Raw genomic sequence first — 26,517 nt, forward strand, 5'->3', positions numbered from 1 at the left:
GCTCTCCAACACCCCCCTCCTCCTCCTCTGAATCGTCCGACCCAACTGCCGAACCCACAGGCTGACCCTGAATCACAACACACTGTCAATTGTCTCTGCTCATGCTAGCAGAATGAAAATGTGACCTCACCTCTATTTAACTTTTTCATCTCTGAAGCAGTAACCAAAGCAAAAGATGTAAATGTGTATTTTCTTGTTCTGAAGTATATTATTGTAAGATGATGGGTCATTTGTTTAAATGTTCACTTCCTCAATAGATACTGCACTCAGCAAATTTGTTCTGTATGTGGTAACACCTGTAAAATAGTACAAGGAAAAAATTCCATGGAAATAAATGCTGTAATTAATAGTAAAATTGAAGTTCCAAAAGGAAGAAAGTTTGTTCTGTATTTAAAATAAATCATTCTCTATATAATATACATATACATATACATACACATACACATACACATGCACATACATATATACATACACACATACACATACACACACACACATACTCATATATGTGTGTGTATATATATGTGTGTGTGTGTATATATATATAATAGTTAACATATCACACACACACACACACACACACACACATACACACACACACATATATATATATATATATATATATATATATATATATATATATATATATATATATATATATATATATATATATATATATTTCAAATGTTAACTCTTTAGATTACCTTGCTAGGCCCCAAACATGGGGCAAATCTTTATTTCCTGTTTTCAGCCTATCTTGAAGGCTATCAAACAGGCAGTAGTCACACCGGACAATTCCTATATTTGTGTAAATTACTAACAAAGAATTAAAGGGAAACTGAAATGTCAGAAATGCATTTCAGTTTCCCTTTAATTCTTTGTTAGTAATTTACACACACACACACATATATATATATATATATATATATATATATATATATATATATATATATATATATATATATATATATATATATATATACATACACATACACATACACATACACATACATACACCTTTGGTCATTCGGGTTTTTTCCCCGCGTAGAAATGAAAGTGTAGGCGCAACGTTTCGACGGAATCCCATCCGTCATCATCAGGCTGGTGGCTTCTGCTTCCTTCTTCTGGGAGAAGCATGTGGTAGTGGCTGTTTGTTCCTCTTTTTTAAACTGCCAGAGGGGGTGTGTTCTGTGGGTGGAGGTGTGCTCTGATTGGGTGGGGGATTAAGTGTGTTCTGATTGGGTGGGAGTGTGTTTTGAATGGTGGGTGTGTTCTGATTGGGTGGGGGTGTGTTTTGAGTGGATAGGCTGGTCTCAGCTGCCAGCCTTAGACCTGAGCTGGTGAGTTGTGCTGCTTTTGTTCGGCTTCGTGTTTGTGGTGGTGCCATGTTTTTATAGTGGGTGTCAGTTTGCTTATTGTGTAGTTTGGAGGGGTTTAAAGTGGCTGATGTTGCAGCTGTAGTTAGGTTTCTGTTTTGTGGTTGTGCGTCGTTATCATTGTGGGTTTGGATTTGCTTTTTGAATAGTTGTGTGGTGGTGATGTCATGTGATGTTATCATGAGTTTGGGTCTGGTATCATTCTTGGTGGTTGGGACTCGTCTATCAATCAAGGCGGGTTTCCAAATGGCTGGTAGGCGAGAGGTATCATCTCGTTTGTTCATGCTGTGGGGGCGTTTTTCTATCTCAATGGCTTCTCTGATTATTCTGTTGTTAAAATGTTCGATTTTGGCGATAGTTTTGGTTTTTTTAAAATCAATTTCATGTCCCGTGGCTTCAAAGGGATGAAGTTTGTTCTCCCTTTCTGAGTGAGTTTTTGTGCTCTTCAATGCGTGCACTTATTCTTCTGTTGGTCTGTCCGATGTATGTGGTGGGGCAGGTGGTGCATGGGATTTCGTATACTCCTTGGTTTTCTAACCCAATTGTGTCTTTGGGGTTTCTTAGGATGGTGGATATTTTTCTGTCTGTGTAGAATGCTGTTTTGATGTTGTGTTTTTGGAGGATCTTGCTGATTCTGTCTGTGGTCCCTTTTAAGTATGGGAGGAGGGCTTTGCCATTTTCTTGTTCTCTGTCTTGGGTTTCTGTGGGTGTCTCTCTTCGCCTACACCTTTATTTCTACGCGGGAAAAAACCCGAATGACCAAAGGTCCACATACAGACACCCGCGAAAACCTCAGAAAACAAATATATATATATGTATATATATATGTTTTTAACTTAAAAATAAATTAAATTTGAAATAAAACAGTGTATTTAAATAGCACCAGTATAGACGGAATATATATTTTTAGTTACAAAGGAATAGAATATTTTACAATTCAAGGTATTTCCTGGAAATGTAAATTGTCAGATAATATACCATTTGTTGACATCCAGCTGAGCCAAGGTAGATATCACATTAACTGAAGTATAAAAACTTACTATTTATAACTATTTGATAGTCTTTAGTATCAGGATTCTAGCTAAGAACTTTTTGTTTTTATTTCCTAAACAAATGTCTTAATAACTGGCTGCAGATTTATTTCTTTAGCCTGGTTAACTTACTAAAGTCACATTGTATCCCATTTTAACAATTGCATAGGGAATTTCAGTCCATTAAATAAACTTCTAAGATGGCGGCGCCTAGATCGGCTGTGGCTGCATTGGCTCTTGAAGATGAAAAATTTTGGGAGGGATATTAAGGGACATAGGAAGGTTTTCATGTGTTTGAGCAACGTGGTGGAACTAAGGTAACATACAACCGACAATCTTTGCTGGCATGGTATAAGGACCCACTTCAATCTACATCTTAAGAAAACAGAACTCTTGGAAACGGTCTCTTCCAACAGGAATTTTTATTAAGAGAAATTGATAGTAGGCATTCTAGACAGGATCTGGGGCATCCCCCACCATTCAATGTTTTAAAGTGTTCCCAAGCAGTCCCCACCCCGCAGATCTCTAAGTGTTAACTCCAGGAAAAATAACATCAGTCTGGTGTCAACGCTGCTAACATCGGATGTTCTTACTTTGACAACAGATGAAGAAGTAGCTATTTCATATTTAAAACTTGTGTGTTACTTTTAGAGCTAGAATCAGTTGATGCTGGGGGGAGGAGGATGAATGTCTCAAGGCTGTCTCGAAATAAGAGAAGATAGAATTTGGCTGGTTGTCTAACAGAAGGGAAAACTGACCCTTCAAACTAATTGGAGAATGTGATTAATGACAGCAATGAAAGGAGGAGAATAGTGTTTAATATTATTGTGCTAAGGGAAGGGGAATTCAGATTCCAGATTCCAGCAAGCATTGTTGATGTTATAGGGCTCTAATAAAAGACTTTTAAGGTAAACAATGCCTCAAGAGTCCTTTGAAGAGCTCATCCATCGGAAACTTGACATCCGGCTCCGGTTGGCAGGATCATTCAATCCTCTCTCTACCCAGATTCCAGGTGTTGCATCTCCCCCCCCCCCATTTTCTCCCACTGCCAGTAAAGAGGAGAAGTTCAGAGAGGCATAGGATGAAAGGCAGATGGCCACATTGTTATGGTTAGCAGACCCGAAGTGAATCAACAAAAGGTTACTTTGTAGTGAATAGAGGAAGTGAAAGTAGTAAAACCCTGTGCATACCCCCCTCCTCCTTAGTAGTATGACGGAATCCGAGAGATAGTAAGAATTGGTTTTATATCAGAGAAGATAGATAGAAATGAAATATAACTGGATTCTGACACATGGCGAGTTTCTAGCTGTTTTGGAACCGTTGGTGAGACCGTTAAAAGTCGTCGGCGCTGTTTGAAATTGTTCTGCCAGCAGCAAGATCTGACTGCTGGCCCAGCGACGGATTCTATTGCAAATCAGGGCTGTTTCCGAAGGAGGCAGAGGAGGAGCGGTCCCGGGGCTTATGGAGTGAAGGAACTGGATGAGGCTGTCGGCAGGCCCAGAGGAAGAGAGAGAGGCTTTTGGAGGAGTTGGTGGTGGCAGCAGCGTGCTCCGTGGGTGAAAAAAAGCAAGGTCTCTTTAAGGAAAAGGTGGAAGAGACAGGAAAGGAGGCGAGGTTGTCGTGCAGGAATACAAGCTAATTTGAGGGCTAATCAACACGGAGCTCTGTTTCTATCTGTCCCGTTTGCCATCATTCCCTCCCTAGGGCTAAAATGGATGGTCTGAAACGAGCTGGCCACGAACAAGGAGTGTATATTGGAGGTGGTGACCCTTTGAGAGCTGTATGCAATGAAATTTCATTTTGATGTATGCCGATTGGTATACATTCAAAGTGACATTAAAGTTGTTAAATATGCATACACAATATGTGATCACAACCGATGATTGGCTTAAGCTACATAAAATGAATCACAGTTAGAGTTAAAAGGATTTATAAATGCTTAAGAAATTGGAGAAATCCATAGTTTATGCTTTAAAAAACACAGTAAAGATTCAACCCCTCACTAAGAGAATTGTCTTTGGTGGGGTCATCCAAAGATAACGCCCCTCAACATCAGTGTAGACAGCTCAGCCCAGCAGTGTGTCAAGACTTAACTCTGGATTGGACGTGAACGGCCAGACGTTGGATGGGAGCCTCGGTGGAGCTTCATTAGAGAGGCCCTGAAGTTCAGCACCAGCCACAGGAAGAGCTGGGTGTAAAAAAGTCATCCTCAACAGCAGGAGTTTCAGAAGACAAAGAAAGGGTCGCAGGGCCAGAGGCCAGGCCAGAGGCCAGTCCTATGTAGGGGAAGGAAATACTGTGTAAAGATTGCAGAGATAAACTGCAAATATATATTTTAGCTGTTTAGCTGCTCCTTCCCTGGCCAGGAAGCAATATTTTCCTCTTCTCTCCCTAAACCTAAGGATTAAAGCTTAGGTGTAGGATAAGATATAATACTATGATGTTATAGTCAAAGTGTAAGTTTGGCTAAGAAATTTTATTTTCGTGGTTGACTACTCTGAGAGGAGCCGGTGCTTTGCATTTTTAAGTGACACTTTCTTCCCTTTTTAACTCCTCTAAGGTAAAGCTACTTCCTCCAGTCCAGGCAGCCCCGCCCCGGATTGGTATAAGGGTTTTGTGGCTGATGGTGATGCTGAAGTTCTGGAGCATTCGGGGAAGATGATGCTTCTCTTTGAAATCCTGCGCATGGCTGAAGAACTTGGAGATAAAGTGTAAGTGACTCTTGGTGATTAGGAAAAAAAATCTTCCATTTTTAGCTTGCAATACAGGTACTCCTTGATTTATGACCATGATTGAGCCCCAAACTACGGTCATAACTTGTGCTGGTTGTTCAGCACGTGGACCATGTGATCATGCCCAACTTTTTTTATGATGGTCATTAAGTGAAGGGGGTGGTTATTAAGCAAACCCATTGGCAGCTATGGGAGCTTTTTGCCAGAAACTGGAAGGCCAAAATGCAGCAAAAAATATTATAAATCATGTTCTTGTGATCACAGGATGCTGCAAGCAGCCATAAATTTGGATTGGTTGTTGAGCAACCAAAATGCAACCATGTGATCACAGGGGAAAACTGTCGGAAGTTGGGGGGTCTGTTGTAACTTTGAACTGTTGCTAAATGACCGGTTGTAAGTCAAGAATAATCTGTGTTTGTGTACTTTATCTTTCTATATTCTTCTTTGCAATGGTAGCAAATATGTGCAGCTCGGGGTTGGTATGTTTTATGGCTGGAGTTGTGAGAGTTTGGTTCTTCGTTGGAGATGTTTCATTGCTCTACTTGGTAACATGAGTGCAACAGTTAGCCTGAACTCAATGAAATTCCCCTCTTAGGTGATACAACATCTGCAATCCAGAAACCCAGGGGGACAAGACTTCAACAGTGCCGTGGGCTTTTCCCCATAAAATTACCAGAAAAACAAGCTTTTTAATATTCCCTTCCATTTATAAACTGAGTTGATGGTACCAAGCACAACACATCAGTATGCTAATTACATGTGTGAAAACTGATAATCTTTCCCAATTCCCATTTTCAGTTTAGTGTTCAGCCAATCTCTGATATCACTGGACTTGATAGAAGATTTTCTGGAGTTAGCAAGCCGGGACAAAGAAGAAGGAAAGCCAGTAATATATAAAGGTGAGTAAGCAAATATCCACTTAGAGATCTGCAAATCTTCCACACTCACATTTCCCATTTTATATTCTTTTCACAATGCAGCATAACACAGCCTTTAAAACCTTGTGCTTTATCCCTTTTTTTAAATTCCATTTATATCCCGCCCTTCTCCGAAGACTCAGGGCGGCTTACAAGCTTAGCAGTAGCCTTCATTCTATGCACCGTATATGTCTGCTTATTAGGGCTTTCACACACACCCCAAGCGGCATTATTACAAAGTCAGCTTAATTGCCCCCAACAATCTGGGTCCTCATTTTACCTACCTCGGAAGGATGGAAGGCTGAGTCAACCTTGAGCCTGGTGGGATGCGAACCTGCACTAATTGCAGGCAGCTGGTGTTACTTAAGGAGGCATTAGCCCACTGCTCCACCAAGGCTTTGAGATTGATTTTTTCCTTTCCCAGGTGGATAAAGATATTTTTGCTTTGTGAAAGTGCCTTTCTGTTATCAGAAACACTGCAAGGAGGCACAGTCACCCAGTATTACTTCGTCCTTTGGGACTAAGGTGTGATCTGCAGTGGCAGCTGCCACTGTTGAAATTGTTCAGTCAGAAGTCTCTTTGGTGCAGACTTTAAACTACAAATTACACTGCTGTGGTCTTAGGTTTTAATATTTGAACTTTTGATTTTTTTCCCTTCCATCTTTGGCTTTCTGCAGCTTTTATAATTCTGGAGAGTACGTGCACAGATTTGTGGCATTTGAGTTCTTTTTGCCCCAACTGAATAGATGGCTCATTTTACCTGCCTGGTGAGCTTATGATGAACTTTATAAAAAATATCCAGCTAGCAGAAATGTAGAAGAGCGTCTCCCTTTGAAGTTAAAGAAAGTGGAGATGGGAAGAGAAAAAAATTCTATCTCTGAGCTGGCATGTTAAATAAAAGAGTATTATGAGCAGTGGTGTCTTCAAGACCCTTATCTTCTGGTTAAAACCTCTTTCTTTGGCTCTTTCACCCATCACGCACTGTGAGAAAAGCAGTGTGAGGCTCTTGTCATCTTCCTTTTTCTTCTTTTATGTCTTCAGTTTTTCCTTCAATTATTATTTGTCCTTTCAACAAGTCCATTCATTCTTCTTTTTTCAGAGGCAGAGATAAGGAATTGCTTATACTATTGTGTTCAGAATAAGAAGTGCTTTTTTGTAAAGTCTCTCCTTGTATCCATATTTTTCACAGATCAGTAATGATATTCTTATTTGGGAGAAAAATGTGAGGTTTCTCTAATCTCACAGTTTTAAGTCCCTGAATTTAGGAAGAATCTAATTCAGTTTTTCTCAACTATGTCAAATTTAAAATAGGTGGGCGTCAACTCCCAGAATTCCCCAGCCAATTAACATGGTTGAGAAATGGTGATCTAATCTAACGATGGAATTAATTTGATTAATAGTTCTGGTTTAAGTGGTTATATATCCTGTGGAGTGGGGAAGCCTTTGTTTTTTGAAAAATTATAGCATTCAGGACTCCCTGAAATAACACAAATCCTCTACTTCTAGGATAGCTACATTGCTTTATTTTGAAACCAAAGTTGTAAAAAATAGATTTTGCTTTCATCACCCATATTTTAAAATCCTTTTTGCCACTTACAGAGACTATAGCAAGCAACATGTTTAAAAAGCAGAGCAACTAGCTGTTATAAATATTGTCTACAGTGATTAAGCATTGAATTGTAAAATTTATTTAGAAAATGTAATTTCCAGGGGACAGATCAATCAGTACAAAAACCAGAAAACTATTTCCTCAAATGAAAATTTCAGTGATAAAATACAGTCAACAAGTATCCATCCCTCTAAGCCATCCACCCACCCATCTTTAAAGATATGTTTAGTTAATTCTGTGAAATTTATACTTAACTAGTATTTTATTTGAAATCCTTCAAAATAAAAGTTGTTTATAATGCAAATTGTTTAAATGAAGCATATAAAAAGGTGTTTAATTGTGGCAGAATTGAAGTTGAGTACATCACATTCTGTAAGTTACATTTCAGTTCATTAGTTTTAGTCTGTGGCAATCTATGTTAACCCTAACTTTAGTTCTAAATTATTGTTAGATATAAAAAATAGAATTTATTATAAGAATGATAAAACATGCCTTTGTGCCTTAAATAATGACTAGTGCCGCCTCATTCTCTGTATTTCATAGGCGTTTAAGAGGCATAAAAAAACCCAATACAGTTTTAAAGCAAGAATATAGTTTTTCACTGAGAAAACAGCGTACCATTTATATATTTCTTGAGTATATCACCCAAGAAATGTGTGGATATCTGGGAAAAGTCTGCTACATGTCTCCATTGTGTCAGATCTTATAATTAGAAGGAGTCTGGTGGCGGCCTTTCAGACAGATTCAGTTAAAAGTTAGAAGCTTTCATGAATTAATAATAATATTTTTAAAAGAAATGGAAACTGTCAGAGGATGATAAACACTTGCCTCCTTGTAAAATACACTTAAACCCATGCTTTTTAAACTCCTAGGTGAAGGAAAATGGTTCAGAAATATTGATTATTATCGGTTGGATGGTTCTACTACTGCTCAGTCAAGAAAAAAGTGGGCAGAAGAGTTTAATGATGTAACCAACATCAGGTAAGAATGAAAGGGTATGTAAGGGAGCCTTATCTGTAGGCCAGTAGCCCGTGACTTTTGGGCCAGTCTAATCAATTGCCTTTTTTTCCAACTATTGAAATTAGATTTATAAACAAATATGAAAGACTGTGGATATGAAACTCACAGAAGAAATGCCATATCTAAAAGGTGTTAAGGCCTGTGCTTGTATACTATGCAAATATGATTCTAAATTTGACCACTGAATCAGAACCATATGTTCTGGAATATTAAATTAGAAATAGGAAATCTGCAGGAATTACCAGTAAAACTGTTTAAAAACATACAAAATGATGCCATTAAATGCTTTATGCAACTTGAAATGCTTATATGAAGAACACTGCAGTGGGCAAAAGACTGGAAAACATCCATCTATATTCCAAAAAAAGAGCATTGCTAAGTAATGTTTAAAACATTCAACAACTGTCTTATGCTAATGTTAATGCTAGATTTCAACAGTCTTTGCAACAAGAGCTGCCAGAGATACTGTCCATGCTGGTTCAGAAGAAACAGGGCATTCAGAAACATATTCCTTACATCCAGTGGATCATGGAAACAGAAAGGGAATTGCAAAAAGCGACCTATTTTTACTTTACTAATTATACAACAGCTTTTGATTGTACGCAATAAATTGTGGATAATAGCTCTTAATGTATAATAAGCTTAACGTACATGCAGAATATGTGGTTCTGGATTAGAAAAAAAGAGAAAGTGGAGTTAAAATGGCTGCCTCAGAGATGCTGATGATATCTCTTTGATGGCTGAAAGTGAGAAAAACTTCAGGAATCGCTTGTTAAAGAAAAAAGCAGAGAGCGCAAGATAGGTCTGCTGCTTAACATGAAGGAACAAAACTTCAGAAGACAATGCCCACTGTTATAATTAGAGAAGCAGTTGACGCAGAAACCAATTTTTTCTTCTTCTTGGGCTCACAAATTCACAGTGTGGTGCATGTAGGTACGGAAGGGCTACGGGGGAGAAAGACTGTCCTGTCGGATGAAGTAGAGGAGGGCGGAGAGCATCTTGAAGAAAATAGGCAATTGGTTCAAAAAAGCTGTTCATCGTAGTTCAGGACACGAGGGTCAATTTACAAAAGCTCTTAAAAGAAGGGACTGACAGTCCTAGTGAAATGATTTCCCTTCAGTCATGAGTTGCGTGCAATTGTATTTCTTCAATAATCATTTGTTGGAGTATAAATTATACATAATTTTTGACAATATTCCATAGGCTGAATTAGGCTGATATTTTACTTTTCTATCCTAGACGCATTATCTCTGACATAATAGTTTTTACAAGACACAAACTCAATGCAACTCATAATATTACCATTTCAAAAGGATTTCATGCTACTTTTTCAGCCTATTAAATTTTTTTTAAAAAATTTTTTAAAATTCCATTTATATCCCGCCTTTCTCTGAAGACTCAGGGCGGCTTACAAGCTTAGCAGTAGCCTTCATTCTATGTATATGCCTGCTTATTAGGGCTTTCACACACACACCCCAAGCGGCATTTTTACAAAATCAACTTATTGCCCCCAACAATCTGGGTCCTCATTTTACCTACCTCGGAAGGATGGAAGGCTGAGTCAACCTTGAGCCTGGTGGGATGCGAACCTGCACTAATTGCCGGCAGCTGGTGTTACTTAAGGAGGCATTAGCCCACTGCTCCACCAAGGCTCAAATTTAGCCTATTTAATAACTTATTTTACTCTTTATTTTTGCAGAGGTCGCTTGTTTATTATTTCTACTAAAGCAGGCTCCCTCGGGATAAACCTCGTAGCAGCAAATAGAGTAATTATTTTTGATGCTTCTTGGAACCCATCTTACGATATTCAGAGTATCTTCAGAGTGTATCGTTTTGGGCAAACTAAACCAGTATATGTGTACCGATTTTTAGCTCAGGTAAGTCAGAACTGAATTTTTTCCATATAATTGAAGTCTGATTTTCAAGTATATTTGGAATCATTCATTACAACACCTCTTGTAGTTCAATTTTTTAACATTCTACAGAGCATATCACAAGGATGACATGTAATATATTGTCATATTTATTAATTTCACTGTAGCTTAAAGTTATTTTTCAAAAGGCATAATCTTTATTTTTAAATCTCATTCAGGTACAATTTCAAACTGTTAGATGCTATATATTTCTCTTTTGAATAGAATAGAAAGTTTTTTTAGTTATCTAACCATATCAGAAGTATAAAACTAATGCAAATACACAAATAGAAAGAAAACAATAGGACATGTTCATAGTAAGTTGTCATCCCATATAGTTGACCCCAATCTGATCTAAATATTCTGTCCTCTTTGAAATGGCCTTTGAAATAAAGTGGGCCGGTTCAAAAAGTAAGACAAGTCTTGGGTGCCCTAATATGTTTTAGTTTTTAAATAAGAATCTAAAAGGCACACTGGCTGGGGAATTCTGGAAGTCGAAGCCCACATATCCTAAAGTTGCTAAAGCTGATAAACACTGAGATAGAGGATGCTGGACCACGAATCCTTAGGCCTGATCTGGTGGGGTGCTCTCACATTCTGAAAGATTTCAAATGACATAAAGTACAATAATATTGTTATGTGTTTGAAAGACTGAATACTGTAACCGCCCCTTGTGGAGTATGGCCAAGGTGCCATTCTGTAGGTTGGTAGTCCCCAACCTTTCCGGCTTTGCGGACCGGGGGGGGGGGAATGGTCCCATGCAAGCCTGCCACTTCCGTGGCCTGGTTCTTAACAAGTGGCGGCCCAGGGGTTGGGGACCCCTCCTCTAGGTGATTTTCCTGTGGGAGAAGGAAGGAAAGCCCTCAAGTTGCCTGCTGTTCTCTGTAAAAGGGATTTGCATTAATTTTAGCATGTTTTCAGAGCCTGTCAAAGATTAAAGAGGAGGATCAACAGTTTTGATATCATCACAAGATAAGGTCCGTTTCTCGGTAGCCAAATGATGTTTGCTAATGACATTATCAGAGAATAGATTTTGACCATGTGTTGTGTCAAGATAAATTTCTGCTTTTAGTTTTCTGGAAATGATAATATCATTTGCATAATTCCTGTTACTGCCACCATGCATGACGTTGGCATCTTAAAACTGTAGTAACTTTCTACCTGCCTTTAAAAACATGCTTACCTGAAGAAAGGCTATTCATCTAATCAGAATAACTACAATATTACGTGAGTGAATGAGATTAAATATTCTTGAAGGGTTTATGAGCCTGGTGGAACTAATAATAAACACAGCAAACTACTAATACCATTGCCTGCATTAATGTATTTTTCTTTTAAAGGGAACCATGGAAGACAAGATCTATGATAGACAGGTTACCAAACAGTCATTGTCTTTCCGAGTGGTTGATCAGCAACAGGTTGAACGCCATTTTACGATGAATGAACTCACAGAACTTTACACATTTGAACCAGATTTACTGGATGATCCCAATTCAGAAAAGAAGAAGAAAAGAGACACACCCATGTTACCCAAAGTAAGCTCCTCTATGCAGTTACCATCTTTAGTTGCAAAATACGTAAGCCTTCTGTCCTTGCTAGAAAAAGGAAAGCAGAACAGCCAGGAGGGTGAAGGCTTTTTTAGTTTGTTTCTGACCACAGCCAGTTAGCTATGGTGGCCACATTTTTAAGCCCAAGAATAATATCTTCTCTTTCTTGTCATCAAAGTATTAAAAAATACTTTTAAAAGCAAAGATAATGGTGTGAGATACAGATATGAATACAGATAGTCCTCAACTTAGGACCATAATGGAGCCCAAAATTTCTGTTGCTAAGTGAGACAGAAGTTTTGCCCCATTGTATGACCTTTCTTGCTACACTTGTTACGTGAATCACTGCATTTCTTAAGTTGGGAACACGATTGTTAAGTAAATCTGGCTTCCCCATTGAATTTGCTTGTCTGAAGGTTGCAAAAGGTGATCACATGACCATGGGGTACTGCAACTCTCATAAATATGAGTCAGTTGCCAAGCGTCTGAATTTTGACTGTGACCGTGGGGATGCTGCAGTGGTTGTAAGTGTGAAAAACAGTCGTAATTCACTTTTTTCAGTGCCTCTGTAACTTTGAACAACACTAAATCTGTTGTAAATCAAGGTCTACCTGTATATTGTTTTGTACAGTGAGGGAAAAATTATTTGATCCCCTCATGATTTTGTACGTTTGCCCATTGGCAAAGAAATGATCAGTCTATAATTTTAATGGTAGGTTTATTTTAACAGTGAGAGACATAAAAACAACAACAATCCAGAAAAACTCATTTCAAAAAAGTTATCAATTGATTTGCATTTTAATGAGTAAAATAAGTATTTGATCCCCTGTCAGTCAGCAAGATTTCTGGCTCCCAGGTGTCTTTCATACAGGTAACGAGCTGAGATTAGGAGCACCCTCTTAAAGGGAGTGCTCCTAATCTCAGTTTGTTACCTGTATAAAAGACAACTGTCCACAGAAGCAATCAGATTCCTAACTCTCCACCATGGCCAAGACCAAGAGCTGTCCAAGGATGTCAGGGACAAGATTGTAGACCTACACAAGGCTGGAATGGGCTACAAAACTATTGTCAAGCAGCTTGGTGAGAAGGTGACAACAGTTGGTGTGATTATTCACAAATGGAAGAAACAAAATAACTGTCCATCTCCCTTGATCTGGGACTCCATGCAAGATTCACCTCGTGGAGTTTCAATGATCATGAAAATACTGAGGAATAAGATAAAATAAGATAATCTTTATTGTCATTTTTTACTGTGGGCACAATGGCACACATCAAAAATGAAATTTAGTTGCCCGCTCTCAAAGTGAAACACATACATGACACACACCTAAAATATTACTATATACAACCTATGTATAGACCCACACCCCTATATATACATAACAATAAAATATTAAACACTGTCCATCTTGAATATATAATGGAAGGAGGAAGCTTGAGAGTTCACAACGTTAATGCTGTATGGAATGAAACTATGGCTGAATCTGGATGTTCTGCTTCGGATACCACGAAGCCCCCTCCTCCCAGAAGGGAACCAGGAAAACAGGTCATGAAGAGGATGAGTAGTGTCCCAGATAATCTTACGGACCCTGCTCAAGCAATGCTTCTGTGCTATGTCCTGGATGGGAGGGAGGGAACTGAACTCTTTTCGGCCATCCTCACTACTCTGCACCGCCTTCCTGTCTGAAGCAGGGATGCTTCCAAACCAGACTGTGATGCTGTATGACAGGATGCTCTCAGTCCTCCTGTAGAAAGTGGTCAGGACAGGGGAAGGAAGATGAGCTTTTCTCATGCGACGCAGAAAATGCAGGCGCTGCTGTGCCCGCTTCACCAGTTTCTCACTGTTGAGTGACCAAGCCAGCCTACTTGTTGGTCGCAAGGCAGCTGGAACCATAGTCACCAAGAAAACAATTGTAATGCAATACGCCGTGAAGGACTGAAATCCTGCAGCACCTGCAAGGTTACTCTGCTCAAGGAAGCACATGTACAGGCCCATCTGAAGTGTATTCTTTGAAGCTTGCTTGCTCTGGGCTGCCATGGAAATGGGGAGGAGGGTTGGGCATTTGGGGTGGGAAGATCCACGCCCATTTGCACTATTCAGGTGACCCTGAGGACACACAAACCCTCAAGTGGCCTCAGCAGCTCTCAGAGAGAGTGCTAAAACCAGGTGACTGCAAAGAAATATGATTTTTATATTCCACCCGCCATCCAGTCAGAACTGATAGAGCTTCTTGGATGAGAAGCAAAATGTTCAATTGCCTTTGGAAAACAACCATGACCTGAATGCCTGAGAATCTCCAGAGTAGACTCATAGGTTGAGTATTATCTAAAATGCAATAGCTAAATACATTGTCAATATTTCTGCCTTATCAGATGCTTAAAAAGGTATGAAAAATGTCTTGAAATTTGGGGAGGATTAATAGACTACATATGAAATGCTTCCTATAAACAGCTCTGTGCATAGGAAATATCTAAAAAGAAAAAGCAATGAACAAAAAACGATCAGCTGTTGTGTCCTAATTTGATTTTTTACAAAACCTCACTTATTAGATATATTCATTCTTTGTGTTTTTCTACACATTTGGTGTCCATTGTCAAATTCTTTGGGACATAAATACTATTAGAAAGATTATTTTAGGAGATAATTTATATTATCATATAATAGTCTATTCCTGCCATCTCTGTTTATTTTGTTCAGAATTGTTTTTGAAATAAGTCTTCACATCTTCAGCCATAAATAGATACTTTTAATTGAATGATTGAGTACTGGGCTAAGATTTCATGAAAGTAGAAATTTTATTTTTTTCCTGAAATCGCATTTCAGACAAAGCCATACAGATTTACCCAGTTGACAATAATCTAAACCACATTGTTACAAATACATTGGCATGGTGTGCATGGATTAAATTTCACTGTGCTCAACAGTATTGTTTCCATAGGAACTAATGTACATGTATGTCTTAAGAATTCTGCAGTCAGTTAAATTTTGTTGTACAAAGTATGAACAAGATCTTACTATGTTAACTGAACTTTTGGATCTGATATTTTTTTAGTTGGCATATTCTCAAATTCTATTTTACTAGTTGTCTCCCCCTCTTAGATATCCCAGTTTTACTTCTTATATTGTCTTCCCTAAATGTGACACCCTCCAGGGCTGTTGATTTAGAATGCAACCTCCACAATCGTAACCAGCACAGGCAGTTTTTAAAAACATTTATTGATGGATTTGACTTGTATCCCACCTTTATTTTACGCATTTCTGGGAAATCTTGGAGCTTGGTAGGTTGGGGAGGATTTGGTTTTCCACCTTCATACCAAAGATTTCTGTAAATGCTTGTGCTATCCACATAAAGACGCTGAGCAAAGTAGAGTTTCAATTTAACATAAGTGAGCTTTAGATCTGTTCCGTTTTCTGTCTCTGGGTTGATGTTTATGGTCTTGTGCTTGAGATTCTTTAGAAAGCATGAGAGAACTGTTTTATTTTTATTTTATTTGCTGCTCATCCCTCACTTCACAAGTTAGAATATTTTACACACACACACATACACACACACACACACACACACACACACACACACACGTCCATTCACTTACCTTTACAGCACTGAGGTAAAGTACTGAAAATTGGTGAGAAATCCAAAGTCACTCTGGGAGCTGTATTGCTATGCGGAGACAAGATTTCTTACCCAAGATTGAATAAGTGATTAACTACATAACAGAAAGATGCTGCCTGTAAAGGTAAAGGTAAAGGTTCCCCCGCACATGCGTGCTAGTCGTTTCCAACTCTAGGGGCCGGTGCTCATCTCCGTTTCAAAGCTGAAGAGCCAGCGCTTGTCCGAGGACGTCTCCGTGGTCATGTGGCCGGCATGACTAGACGCCAAAGGCGCACGGAACGCTGTTACCTTCCCACCGGAGTGGTCCCTATTTTTCTACTTGCATTTTTTACGTGCTTTCGAACTGCTAGGTTGGCAGAAGCTGGGACGAGTAACAGGCGCTCACTCTGTTACGCGGCACTCGGGATTTGACCCGCCAAACTGCCGACCTTCTGATCGACAAGCTCAGCGTCCTAACCCACTGAGCCACCGTGTCCCTTAGATGCTGCCTACCAGTAACTAAATACAAATGTTCTTCAGAAAACAAGAGTTCTAGATCAGAGGTCCCCAACCTTTTGGGCACCAGGGACCAGTTCCATGGAGAAAGGTTTTTCCCCAGACCAGAGGGGGTGTGGTTTTATCTGCTGCCTGCATCCCACGGATGGGGTTTTGCTTGTTTGTGCTGACCAGTTGCCGGCATGCTGCAGCCCAGAACCAGTCCACGGACTGGGGGTTGGGGACGTCTGTTGTAGATAAAAGAACACATTCAGTTCCAAACTAGAGAAAGTCTTACTTGTATAGAGTGCATGTTTTTTCCCCAGTAGATATCCGTCCTTCCATGACAGATTGAAAACACCATAATATCTCACAAAGTGTCTGCCTTCGATTAGTTAATCCACACTAATGTAGTTCACACTTGACCATTCTGATAGTTTCAAACAGTGAGATGCATTAGATAGTCAAGGCAAAGACTCAGAATTTTAAGGAGCAAAAATACTGACTACTTATACATTTTTTAACAGAGTGAGCGCCTGTTACTCGTCCCAGCTTCTGCTAACCTAGCAGTTCGAAAGCACGTAAAAATGCAAGTAGAAAAATAGGGACCACTCCGGTGGGAAGGTAACAGCGTTCCGTGCGCCTTTGGCGTCTAGTCATGCCAGCCACATGACCACGGAGACGTCCTCGGACAAGCGCTGGCTCTTCGGCTTTGAAACGGAGATGAGCACCGGCCCCTAGAGTCGGAAACGACTAGCACGCGTGTGCGGGGGAACCTTTACCTTTACTTTACCTTACATTTTTGAAAAGTATTTCTGCATGTAAAATGCTGTAGGATCACTTTTGGAAGCGCAAACAGCATAGTTTATTGCTTTTCAGTCTCAGAACTCCATAATCATGAATTCTGGTTTGAAATCAGCTTTGCAAACAGGATTGAATGACCTGTTAAGTTTAAAACATTTGTCAGTCCTTACTAAGCCTGCTTCTAGAAAGGACTTTGCGAAGGCAAACAGGTTTTGTTTTACCAGATGTGCTCACCTAGGCCCATAACTATATTCTGTTCTTTTCTACTAGGACACAATTTTAGCTGAATTGCTGCAGATTCAGAAAGAACATATAGTGGGTTATCATGAACATGATTCCCTTCTAGACCACAAAGAGGAAGAAGAATTGACTGAAGAAGAAAGGAAGGCAGCTTGGGCTGAATATGAAGCTGAAAAGAAGGTAGGTTGTATTAAACGATTAAGTTCGAGGTAGTATACTTTAGAACAACCAAGCCCGTATTCTCTGTCTAAAAATTGGCCTAGGACAGCATCACCCCTTCTCTTGAAAATTAATGGGAACTGCAGTTCTACAACTAAATTGTCTATTCAGTAAAGACAGAAGAATTGCTTCTAGCATGAATAGTCTTCTACTGTAGGATGTCTTTAATAAAATTACAGTGGAATTCCATTAAACGTTATGAACTTATATTTTGCTGTGATTTTTATGATCCTAGAAACTGTCAAGATATCAGATCTTTCCTCAGGAGCTCAAAGTGCCATAATATAATACTTATTTCTCCACTTTTTAAAAACTTTTGTCTGTGAGGTGACTTGGTATGAGAGAGATTGGCTAATTCAAGGTCACCCAGTAAGCTGCTTTGTTTAAGGGTGGGCTTGAATTTGGGTCTCTCCATGTTCAATCCAACACATGAATTGATACACTCCACTGGTTGCCTACATCTAGAAAAGTAAAGTTTCCACATGTTTCTTTGATTATCCCCTTCCTGACTCTTTATATCAAGTTCTGTGGAGGCAGTTCAGTTTGTTTCTTGGTGGGGCATGTTCTCCCTGTGCAAAAAGTTGCAAGAAATTATTAAATCTTCTCTTTACTCAGAAAAGCTGGGTATTCAGCTGGACTCAAACGTACCATTATTGACTCTTAAGTTGATTAAGCAAGTGTTAGCTTCCCAACTCTAAACACTGATTAGTTGGACCTATTTCCTTTAGTTAGATTTTCAGATGAGATTTCTTTGGCTACTTTGGTGGGTGACTTTTAAAACTGGCTAGAGAGAATGCAGCCATCTAGTTCTCTTAGATATCCTGACAGTTTTTGATACCATTAGTAGTTTTATTCTTCTGAATCAATTTGTAGGGCTGGGACTTAGCTGGGTGTTTTGCAGTAGTTTCCACCTTTTCTGTCAAGCTTTGTTTGGAATAAGGAGCTGGAAGGGGGCAATACTATCAGTCCTAGATGTAGACCATGCCTAGTTTTTCTGTTCTTTGCTCTATCACCATGGCCATCAAAGGGTGAGGGTGTGCCGAAATGTGCATCACAACACTGCACCCCTTTTGTACATGCCTTGGGATGTTGCACACATGTACGTAATGGGCAGAAATTCTATGGCAATAGCCATGGTGCATATTTTGTTGTTCTGACAAAACCTCTGGGTTCTATGAAATTCTTTGCTTCTAACTCCAAGGAAGCAGCTGATTCCCTTAACTGATTGTGAAACTTCATCCTAGGCCAGATGGGGCTGAACTAAATTTCCAAGGAAGATGATGGACATGTTCAAACAGAGGCCAGAGAGTGGCCTGTGATTTTTATATGAACAGGAAGTTGTGGCTGTTCATTTATGTCCTGTTTCAATTGCGTTCTGAGAAATCCCAGAAAGACAAACAGGAATTTGTCAGTAGAGGACTGGGCTCTGGGGTTCAACTGGTCTAGTTGGGATTGATCCTCAGCTGCCAGGATTGCAATTTGATAAATGGGGTGATTGCCAAACAGCAGCACTGAAAGGTTTTTCCCTGCTCCGACACTGGAGATTTTAAAGAAGAGATTGGGCACCATTTGTCTGAAATGGTCTGGGGTGTCAAACTGTCATCCAGAAGCCACACCCACCCCATTGCCGGCAATGGCAAAACCATCCCAAGACGTTGTGCGATGTCACGTGACCTCGAGAGTTTGACATGTCTGGTTGCATTAGAATACCTCCAGGGTCCCTTCCAACTCAGTTATTCTGAGATGGGGCTGGGTTGGGAGGAATTCTTGTGTTCCAGAGTCCCTCTTGGCTTTCCCCTTCCCTCCCAGCTGTTAAGATAACTGCACTCCTGGTCTTTTTAGGCCAATTGAGTTTCCTTATTTCTGTTGCAAATAGCTCGTAAAAATTGGAACTGACCCCTGAACAGACTTTGCTCTATTTAATTAGTTTGTGCTGTTCTGTTGGCTTCTTTCTCAGTGCTGTTACTCTGTCAGGTATCATTGCAAGAACGTCAGTTCCAGCTTATAGTTGCAATGGAAGCTTCAGGAAGTGGTCTTTAAAAACTGCAGGGTGACATTTAAGCCAACCATATATTTGTGCCCTTTGTTTTGTTTGAATGCTATTAGCATTTTTTGTTTTGCTTTCACAAATTAGAATAGAGAGTTGTTGTATAATTCCTTCGGATAAAGAGTGGCAGTGTTTTTCTTCATTTATGATGATATAGGAGCTCCTTTGAGTTTGAGAAATCAGTTCTGTTTATTAATGAAATGTTGCTTATACTTTTTTAAAAAAATTCCAAGGCTTGGATAATACATGCTAACTAAGTACCACTTTAATCAGCTGAATTTAGGCTAGGCATGCATATTTTCAGGCAAAATAAATTTACCAAATTGCACTCTCTTGTGCCAGGCCCTATTATCATTTTGACAATTAAACTGTTCGCATTATTTCTCAGTAGCCAAACTTTCAGCTTGAATACTCAAAAATGCCATTCTGGTTTTTTAGGGTCTGACAATGCGCATCAATATGCCAGTGGGGCCAAACATGTTCCCCCCCAATTTTACATCTCAGACTCCATATATTCCCTTCAACTTGGCAGCCTTGTCTGCGATGAGCAACCAGCAGTTGGAGGTAGGTGGCAAGATCATAGGCTCTGTCTGATCTGTTTGTTTGCTTGTTACTTGTTAGAGTAATATGAGCATTATTTTTTTATCTGGCCCTTGATGAAATGTAGATAATAGCATTTTTTAAAGAATTCCATAGTTTATATCTTTTGTTCAGTCTTACTGTTGTTTCATACTGAAAGTGTTACACTTTTGTGCAGTATGAATTTCTGAGTTGTATTATTAAAGACCAAATCATGAGCACTTAATTGTTTTCAGGAAAATTAGTTCGAATATAAAAGCTGCTGATTCCATGTTCCATTGCTAAGTGAAACAAAGCTGTTCCTATGTGAAAATGTTTATGTTTTTACATCTGTCTCCAGGATGGGTAAATTGTTTTTCTATCTAGTGCCCCATAGCATGATTTGAAATGGGACCCTGTTTTTGCATGATTTAGATATATAAAAGCATATGTAGAGATGTGGATACAAAAATTCATTATATTTAAGAACACCTCAATTTCTGACTGTTCAACCAGTTTTGATGACTTCCAAAATTCCTTCCAGGACCTCATTAATCAAGGCAGAGAAAAAGTTGTGGAAGCAACTAACAGTGTTACTGGTGCAAGAATTCAACCCCTTGAAGACATTATTTCCTCTATAGTAAGTGTGGTAGAAAATGTGATCATCCATTTTTGTTCTGAAATTGTATACTTTTTTCAGATTGTTGTGTCGTGTTCAAACTTTAGATGATAAATTGCTATTTCTTTTGTGTAGTTTTATTTCAAAACTTTGATTTTTAACAGGTCTTTTAAAAACAGACATATTTCTTTTGCAGTGTAATGTTATATAAAAAGGCAGGGTAAAAATCTAATGAGGAGAAGGAGTTGTTAATACAGTGGGAAAGATTTAAATTTTGGCACTGAAGTCAGTTGACAACTCTTTGGAGTTGTCTAGATTAGATAACTGTTAATGAGCAAACGTTAGACTGTTATTCAAAAATGTCACTGATTCTCATTAATAACAAGAACCAGTTTATTTGGAATCTCCAGAATAAAGTCTATGCTCAGATACATTCAACTGGGAGTTGCATCAATGATGAAAGCAGATATGAAGATATAACTTGTCATATGGTGCTGGTGTTCCTGACCAGATGATGCTCAGTTTGTGTGTGATCTGATTTGTGGATGGCACCAGACTCTTTGTCAATTGATTGTGTGTGGACGGAAGGCTCCTCTGGACATGGCTGGCTTCATAGGAGAACAGAGGACAATGGTGTATATTTCCTCAGTGAGCCTTCAAGCCCAGTCTGAGCCAATTTCAGTAGTGCCGACTCTTTTGCAATTGGCCCTTCCTTAGTCTGCTCCCCACTCATGGCGACTCCCGTTCAAGGGGGGAAATGCAAAGTCTTGGCCGGGCAGTCCTTTAGGGGAAGCAGCTGCCTGACTCTGCAACAATATTGGGCGGGAAGGCCCAGGTCTGGCAGGAGAAGGGGAATTCCTGCCCATGGCGATGCCCCAGATGGCCTGCTGCTTCTGGGCTTCCTTACACAATCCCTGGAGAGGCAAAATTGGCAGCAACTCCCCTATGCATTTCACTGCTGATCCCAGGTTGCCTCTGCCAGAGAGAATCGCCCATATTTGTGTGGGGAAAAATGTGAGGACTTGCTCTCCTTTGAAGAGCAGCTGGAATGCATGGCGATCAGTCGGCCCTTTTCACAGAGAAAGGGCCACTCTTTGGAACCTCTCTGAAGGTCTTTGTGATGCTTTTCTTTCGCAGTGGAAGGAGAATCTCACCCTGACAGAGTCTCAGGTCCAGGCTTTGGCTCTGAGCCGCCAGGCAAGTCAGGAGCTGGATGTGAAACGTCGGGAAGCTATTTATAATGATGTCTTGACCAAGCAGCAAATGGTGAGGAAAAAAAACTCAGTCTTGGTGGTTCCTGTAGGGATGTAGAAAGCGACTTCTTTGTATGGACCTTGTAGGGTCACTCCCACCCCGAGTTGTATCCAAGTTGATTTGGAAGCACCCAGACAACGTTTGGATGGGAGAACTAAGATCTCTAGTCTGGCATAGTGCCCAAAACGTGAAATCATTATTTTTCCTTTCCACGTAGCTGGAAACCACGTATTAAGAAAAATGCTTAATGAGGAATATTGGAAGGATTTGCTCTTGCCTCCTTTCCCTTCTCCCTTGGTGAATTGGGGGTGGGTGGGAGGGGAGCATCAAGGATTACTGATTCCTGGTGACTACATAGACAGATCCCCACACTGGGTTTGCTGGGGTGTGATTTTGGAAGTGGCATCCTTCTTAGAGATAGAGGATAGTTTTGTGCCTAGGACAAGACTGGAACTCAGGGTCTCTCAATTTCTAGCCCTAGAGTTTCTAGCCTCTAAAATCAACTAGCTGTAGCGATATCGGGGTAATAATGTGATAAGATTCCTGGAAGGGTTTTTCAGGAAGTCTCCTCTTGAGCTACTTAGGAACAGCAGCTCGTAAACCTTGCACAGCATTTTATTGTAGCCCGGAGCCGTTGCCATTTTTGGCCCTGGTCTTCTATTTCAGATGATGCAAAGAGAATGCGCACTTGCCTCAAAGTCAATCTAATTTATAAGTTTAAATCAAGTGAAAATTGCATGCCTTTAGAAATAGCTTTTGAAATATAAAATGGAATAAGGCAACAATGGAGCTGTGTGGGGTCAGACTTTTCTATGCTTCAGTGGGGCTTTACTCCCTAGAAAGTGCCACCTCTCAAGGAATTAATGCATAATAAAAGGGATTGGTAGTTAAAGGATTGCACTTGAACATTTCTGATGAGACATTCTGTGAAACTGTCAGTGGCCACAACCCAAAACCTCCGTGGCTCCATCTGTTGAGAAAGGTATAGCTGTATTAGAGGTCAAGTGTATTGCAGTATTGCACAGCCAGAACTGAGAATTGCCCACCAAAATCCCTAAGTTCTACTCCCCCCCCACTGTCCCTCGCTTCCCCCCCATCACAAATCAAGGCCATGCAAGATGTTTTCGGGATGGTCAGTCCAAGTGCAGCTTGGTGGAGGGCTCCCCACTCCTTCCGACTGGGTGACTTTGGAGCAGTGTCTCTTTCCATTCCCCAAGCATCCCCTCCCCAAAGTTCACGGCAGTCTGTCAGCAAAGCACAGCAAGCATAAGGTGACAGCCGGCCAAAACGGAGACTGCCCATTCCTCTGGCAACTCGGATAAATGCCGCTGGCCGAGAAAATCGTCATCTGAACTGGGGTCACCTTGCAGCCACTCCAGTCACCCGTTTGCAAATGCCACCATGCTAGCAACGGTGGTGGCAGTGTGGCAAATGTGAGGTGGAGTTGGGATATCCCTCGGTGCAACGGTATGTGAGAATGACCTTGAGGGAAACGATCAGAGAAGAGGGGCGGGAGCCTCCGGGGGCTTAAGGATTAGAGGAAGGAACTTAGGAAGGGCCTGTCCCAGTTGATTTAGACGGTTAAAAGTGGCGGTGAGAAGTTTGTCCTTCGGATACGCAACAGATACTTCTGTTAATGCAGCTTTACAATACAGTAGCATGAGCTCATCGGATCGCGCTTCCTGTCTGGCTCACCTGGGCGGGGCAGGCTCACCCTCCCCCCGGCTGAAAAGGAAGGTGCGCTCCGGCCTGCTCACAGCTGCCCTTTCCTCCCACAGCTCATCAGCTGCGTCCAGAGGATCCTGATGAACCGGCGGCTGCAGCAGCAATTCAGCCAGCAGGCTCAGCAGCAGCAGCAGCAGCAGCAGCAGCACCCACAGTTCTCCTACCAGCAGGCTCAGCAGGCAGCCATGAGCCACCTGATGATGCCCAAGCCCCCCGGCCTGATGATGAACCCCTCCAACTTCCAGCAGATCGACCTCCGAGGAATGTACCAGTCGGTTGCTGGCGGCCTGCACCCCCCGCCCCTGCAGCGAGCGCCTCCCCCCATCGGTGGCAAGAGCCCCGGGCCCTCCCAAGGGAAACCGCTGTGATTTTGCACTGGCCGCTCGAAGGATTGTTAAAATCAGAGAGAGAGAGAGAGAAACTTTTTTTATTTTTTTAGGAATCAGTGGCTTAACAGAACTCAACTGTATAAATAGTTCCCCTCCTCTTAGTCACACCCTCTATTTTATTATTTTCGTATTGTTTTGATATGACGTGCTATCCTGTCCCAATCTTTGTCAGTGACATTGGCTGGAATCTTCTTACATGTGTCGAGTTCAGGAGATGCGGAGTTGTTTTCAGTGAAAACGGCCCCTCCCGTCCCAGGAAGGGGCTCTGCAGGCTTCCTCTCCCAACTGCCCCCGAAGCCAAGGAGGAGAAGAGCCTCGAGAACTTCGCCCAGATCTGTACATTTCGGTCCTCACCCCTCCGTGTACGCAGCTGAGTTCTTGGTTAAAATTGATTCCTCAAATGATGGGACTCTTTTCTATTTCTTCCCACGTGGCACACAAGACTGACCCAGAAGTCTGTTCTACTCTTTATGATTCGTGATGGAAAAATAAAGAAAATGATCTAGAGACAGTGCAATATTTTTTAAAAAAACTACCGCTCTAAAACGTCTGAATTACAGTTTCCTGGAAACACTTTGCAGCCTTAAATCATGGCCGGAGGAAAGTCTCTTTTCTCTAGCCTTCTGCCACTACTGTTTCCTCTTTGGGGGCGGGGAGGGGGGGGGAGAACATCCAGTACCTTTTTGTCCCTCAGCCACGTTTCTTCGTCTCGCGCTGACTCTGACGCAAAGCGCGCTTCTAGCGACACCTTCATCTCGGTGCTGGTGCCCCGCCCTGTTGCCGACCAGTAGGGTGAGCGAGGAAGCCTGCTGAATTCCAGGGACCTTGGGGCAGTTTAAAGCGGGGGCCCTTGGGAGGGAGACTGGCTCCGGCCTTAATTTTGAACTGGTGGAGCCATTGCTCTCCAAGCGTGAAGGAGGAAGGGGCTTTCACAGCCTGCCAGAGTTGTGAAACAATTCCTCCTTTTATAGAGAAGTATCTCTGGTTATCTCACATTTCTTCTCTAGTTTTCATTCTTTTAAGAATATGAAGGTGAGGGAGAAAAAAACATTTTTTTTTTTATTTCAACCTTAGGAGGAAAAAAGAATGTCCGATTAAGTATAGCACTAACAGCTACTTCTCAGCATAAAAATGGAAGTCATCTATTTTCTGTTTTGGCAACATAAAGCTTTTTTGTGCATTAGTCCATCTGATTTTTTTCAAACAGAAGAACTTCTGGAATGTGAGCATCATAATAAAATGACAGGTGTCTTTGTGCTACTGGAGTCGGAAGAAGAAAATGTACAGATGGAAGAACTGACTACAGACCATGAAAAGTGAGAATTACTAATATCTGTTGGAGTCCAGATTTTTGGCTTTCTATATCATTCTTGAGGAACAATGCCTTTTTCTTCTCTTACCTGAATCTTAGAATTTAGACAGCACTGATTTTGGAGAATATTTTTATTTTTAACTAGATACTTCTCGATTGGTGATTGGAACATCTGTTTTACAGGGAAAAATAATTGTGAGTTATTTTTAGTTCTCTTTTCATAGTGAAGTACTGGAGTGAATCTTCAGCCCAACGTCATCCAGTGGAGTTAATTTATTACATTACTTTAAATTAGTAAAAAAGGAAATGCTCCGAAATTTGTGCTTACTTCAGAAGAAACGAAATACAGACTTTCTGAGACAATTGTTTGAAAGCAAATATATCTGTCTAGAACATTCCTACATTTTCTGAGTTGGGAATTTCTAAAGACTTAGTGTGAAATTTAGGCAACATTTTAAAATCCCATTATTTTTCCCACAATAAGAAGATACCTGATGTGGATGAGGATGTCTTCGAGACTTGGACCACTTACATATTTCTCACAACATTATAGTTGCATAATAATGTGCTTTTGAGTATAACATCAAGCTTTAATCAATATTTAAAGACAGAAAACAAAAACTCATTTTTATATTTGTTTTAGATGTTTTCTCTAGTTGAAATGGCTTATATAAGATGATGAATAAAATGTTGCTTGTAATACAGTTTTGCCTGCTAAATTCTCCACATTTTGTAACCTGTTTATTCCTTTGGATGTAAAGCGTTTTTGCTTAGTATTGTGATCCTGTACATGTTTTTGTCCCAGTTGTATAGTAATGTTTCAGTTCCTTGACCAGCTTTGGCTGCTGAATCATACAGCTGTGAAAACTTGGCCTTCATTTCTGTTTAGATGGCTTTTTCAGTTATGTATTAAATATCATAAAAGTACTGTAGAAAAGATGTCACTTCTTCCTATAAGGCTGTTTTGTAAAATATATATTATGGACTGGAAATTGTTTTTAAAGAAAAGCATTCAAGTAAGACAGTATGCTATCTGTGTTTTCACCATTCAAAGTGCTGTTTGGTAGTTGAATCTTAAAATATTTAATATCTCATTTAATAAAGTGACCAAAATACA

The 26,517-nt window shown here is 40.3% G+C and overlaps 1 protein-coding gene across 4 annotated transcripts in view; it reads left to right on the forward strand.

Moving 5' to 3' along the window:
- The window catches only part of ATRX (ATRX chromatin remodeler), a 119,753-nt gene extending 93,236 nt beyond the window's left edge, over positions 1-26,517 (forward strand). For all 4 annotated transcript variants that reach the window (XM_083372297.1, XM_083372296.1, XM_083372298.1 and 1 more), the window contains 10 exons: positions 4,968-5,118; positions 5,938-6,038; positions 8,538-8,646; positions 10,385-10,562; positions 11,939-12,133; positions 17,308-17,457; positions 19,982-20,107; positions 20,646-20,741; positions 21,858-21,986; positions 23,753-26,517. In XM_083372297.1, coding sequence (XP_083228423.1) covers positions 4,968-5,118; positions 5,938-6,038; positions 8,538-8,646; positions 10,385-10,562; positions 11,939-12,133; positions 17,308-17,457; positions 19,982-20,107; positions 20,646-20,741; positions 21,858-21,986; positions 23,753-24,067 — 1,550 coding nt within the window. In that variant the 3' untranslated portion in view covers positions 24,068-26,517. The remainder of the gene's footprint in view (positions 1-4,967; positions 5,119-5,937; positions 6,039-8,537; positions 8,647-10,384; positions 10,563-11,938; positions 12,134-17,307; positions 17,458-19,981; positions 20,108-20,645; positions 20,742-21,857; positions 21,987-23,752) is intronic.

This window comes from Vipera ursinii (genome assembly GCF_947247035.1).
Source record: "Vipera ursinii genome assembly, chromosome: 12".
Taxonomy (NCBI): Eukaryota; Metazoa; Chordata; class Lepidosauria; order Squamata; family Viperidae; genus Vipera; species Vipera ursinii.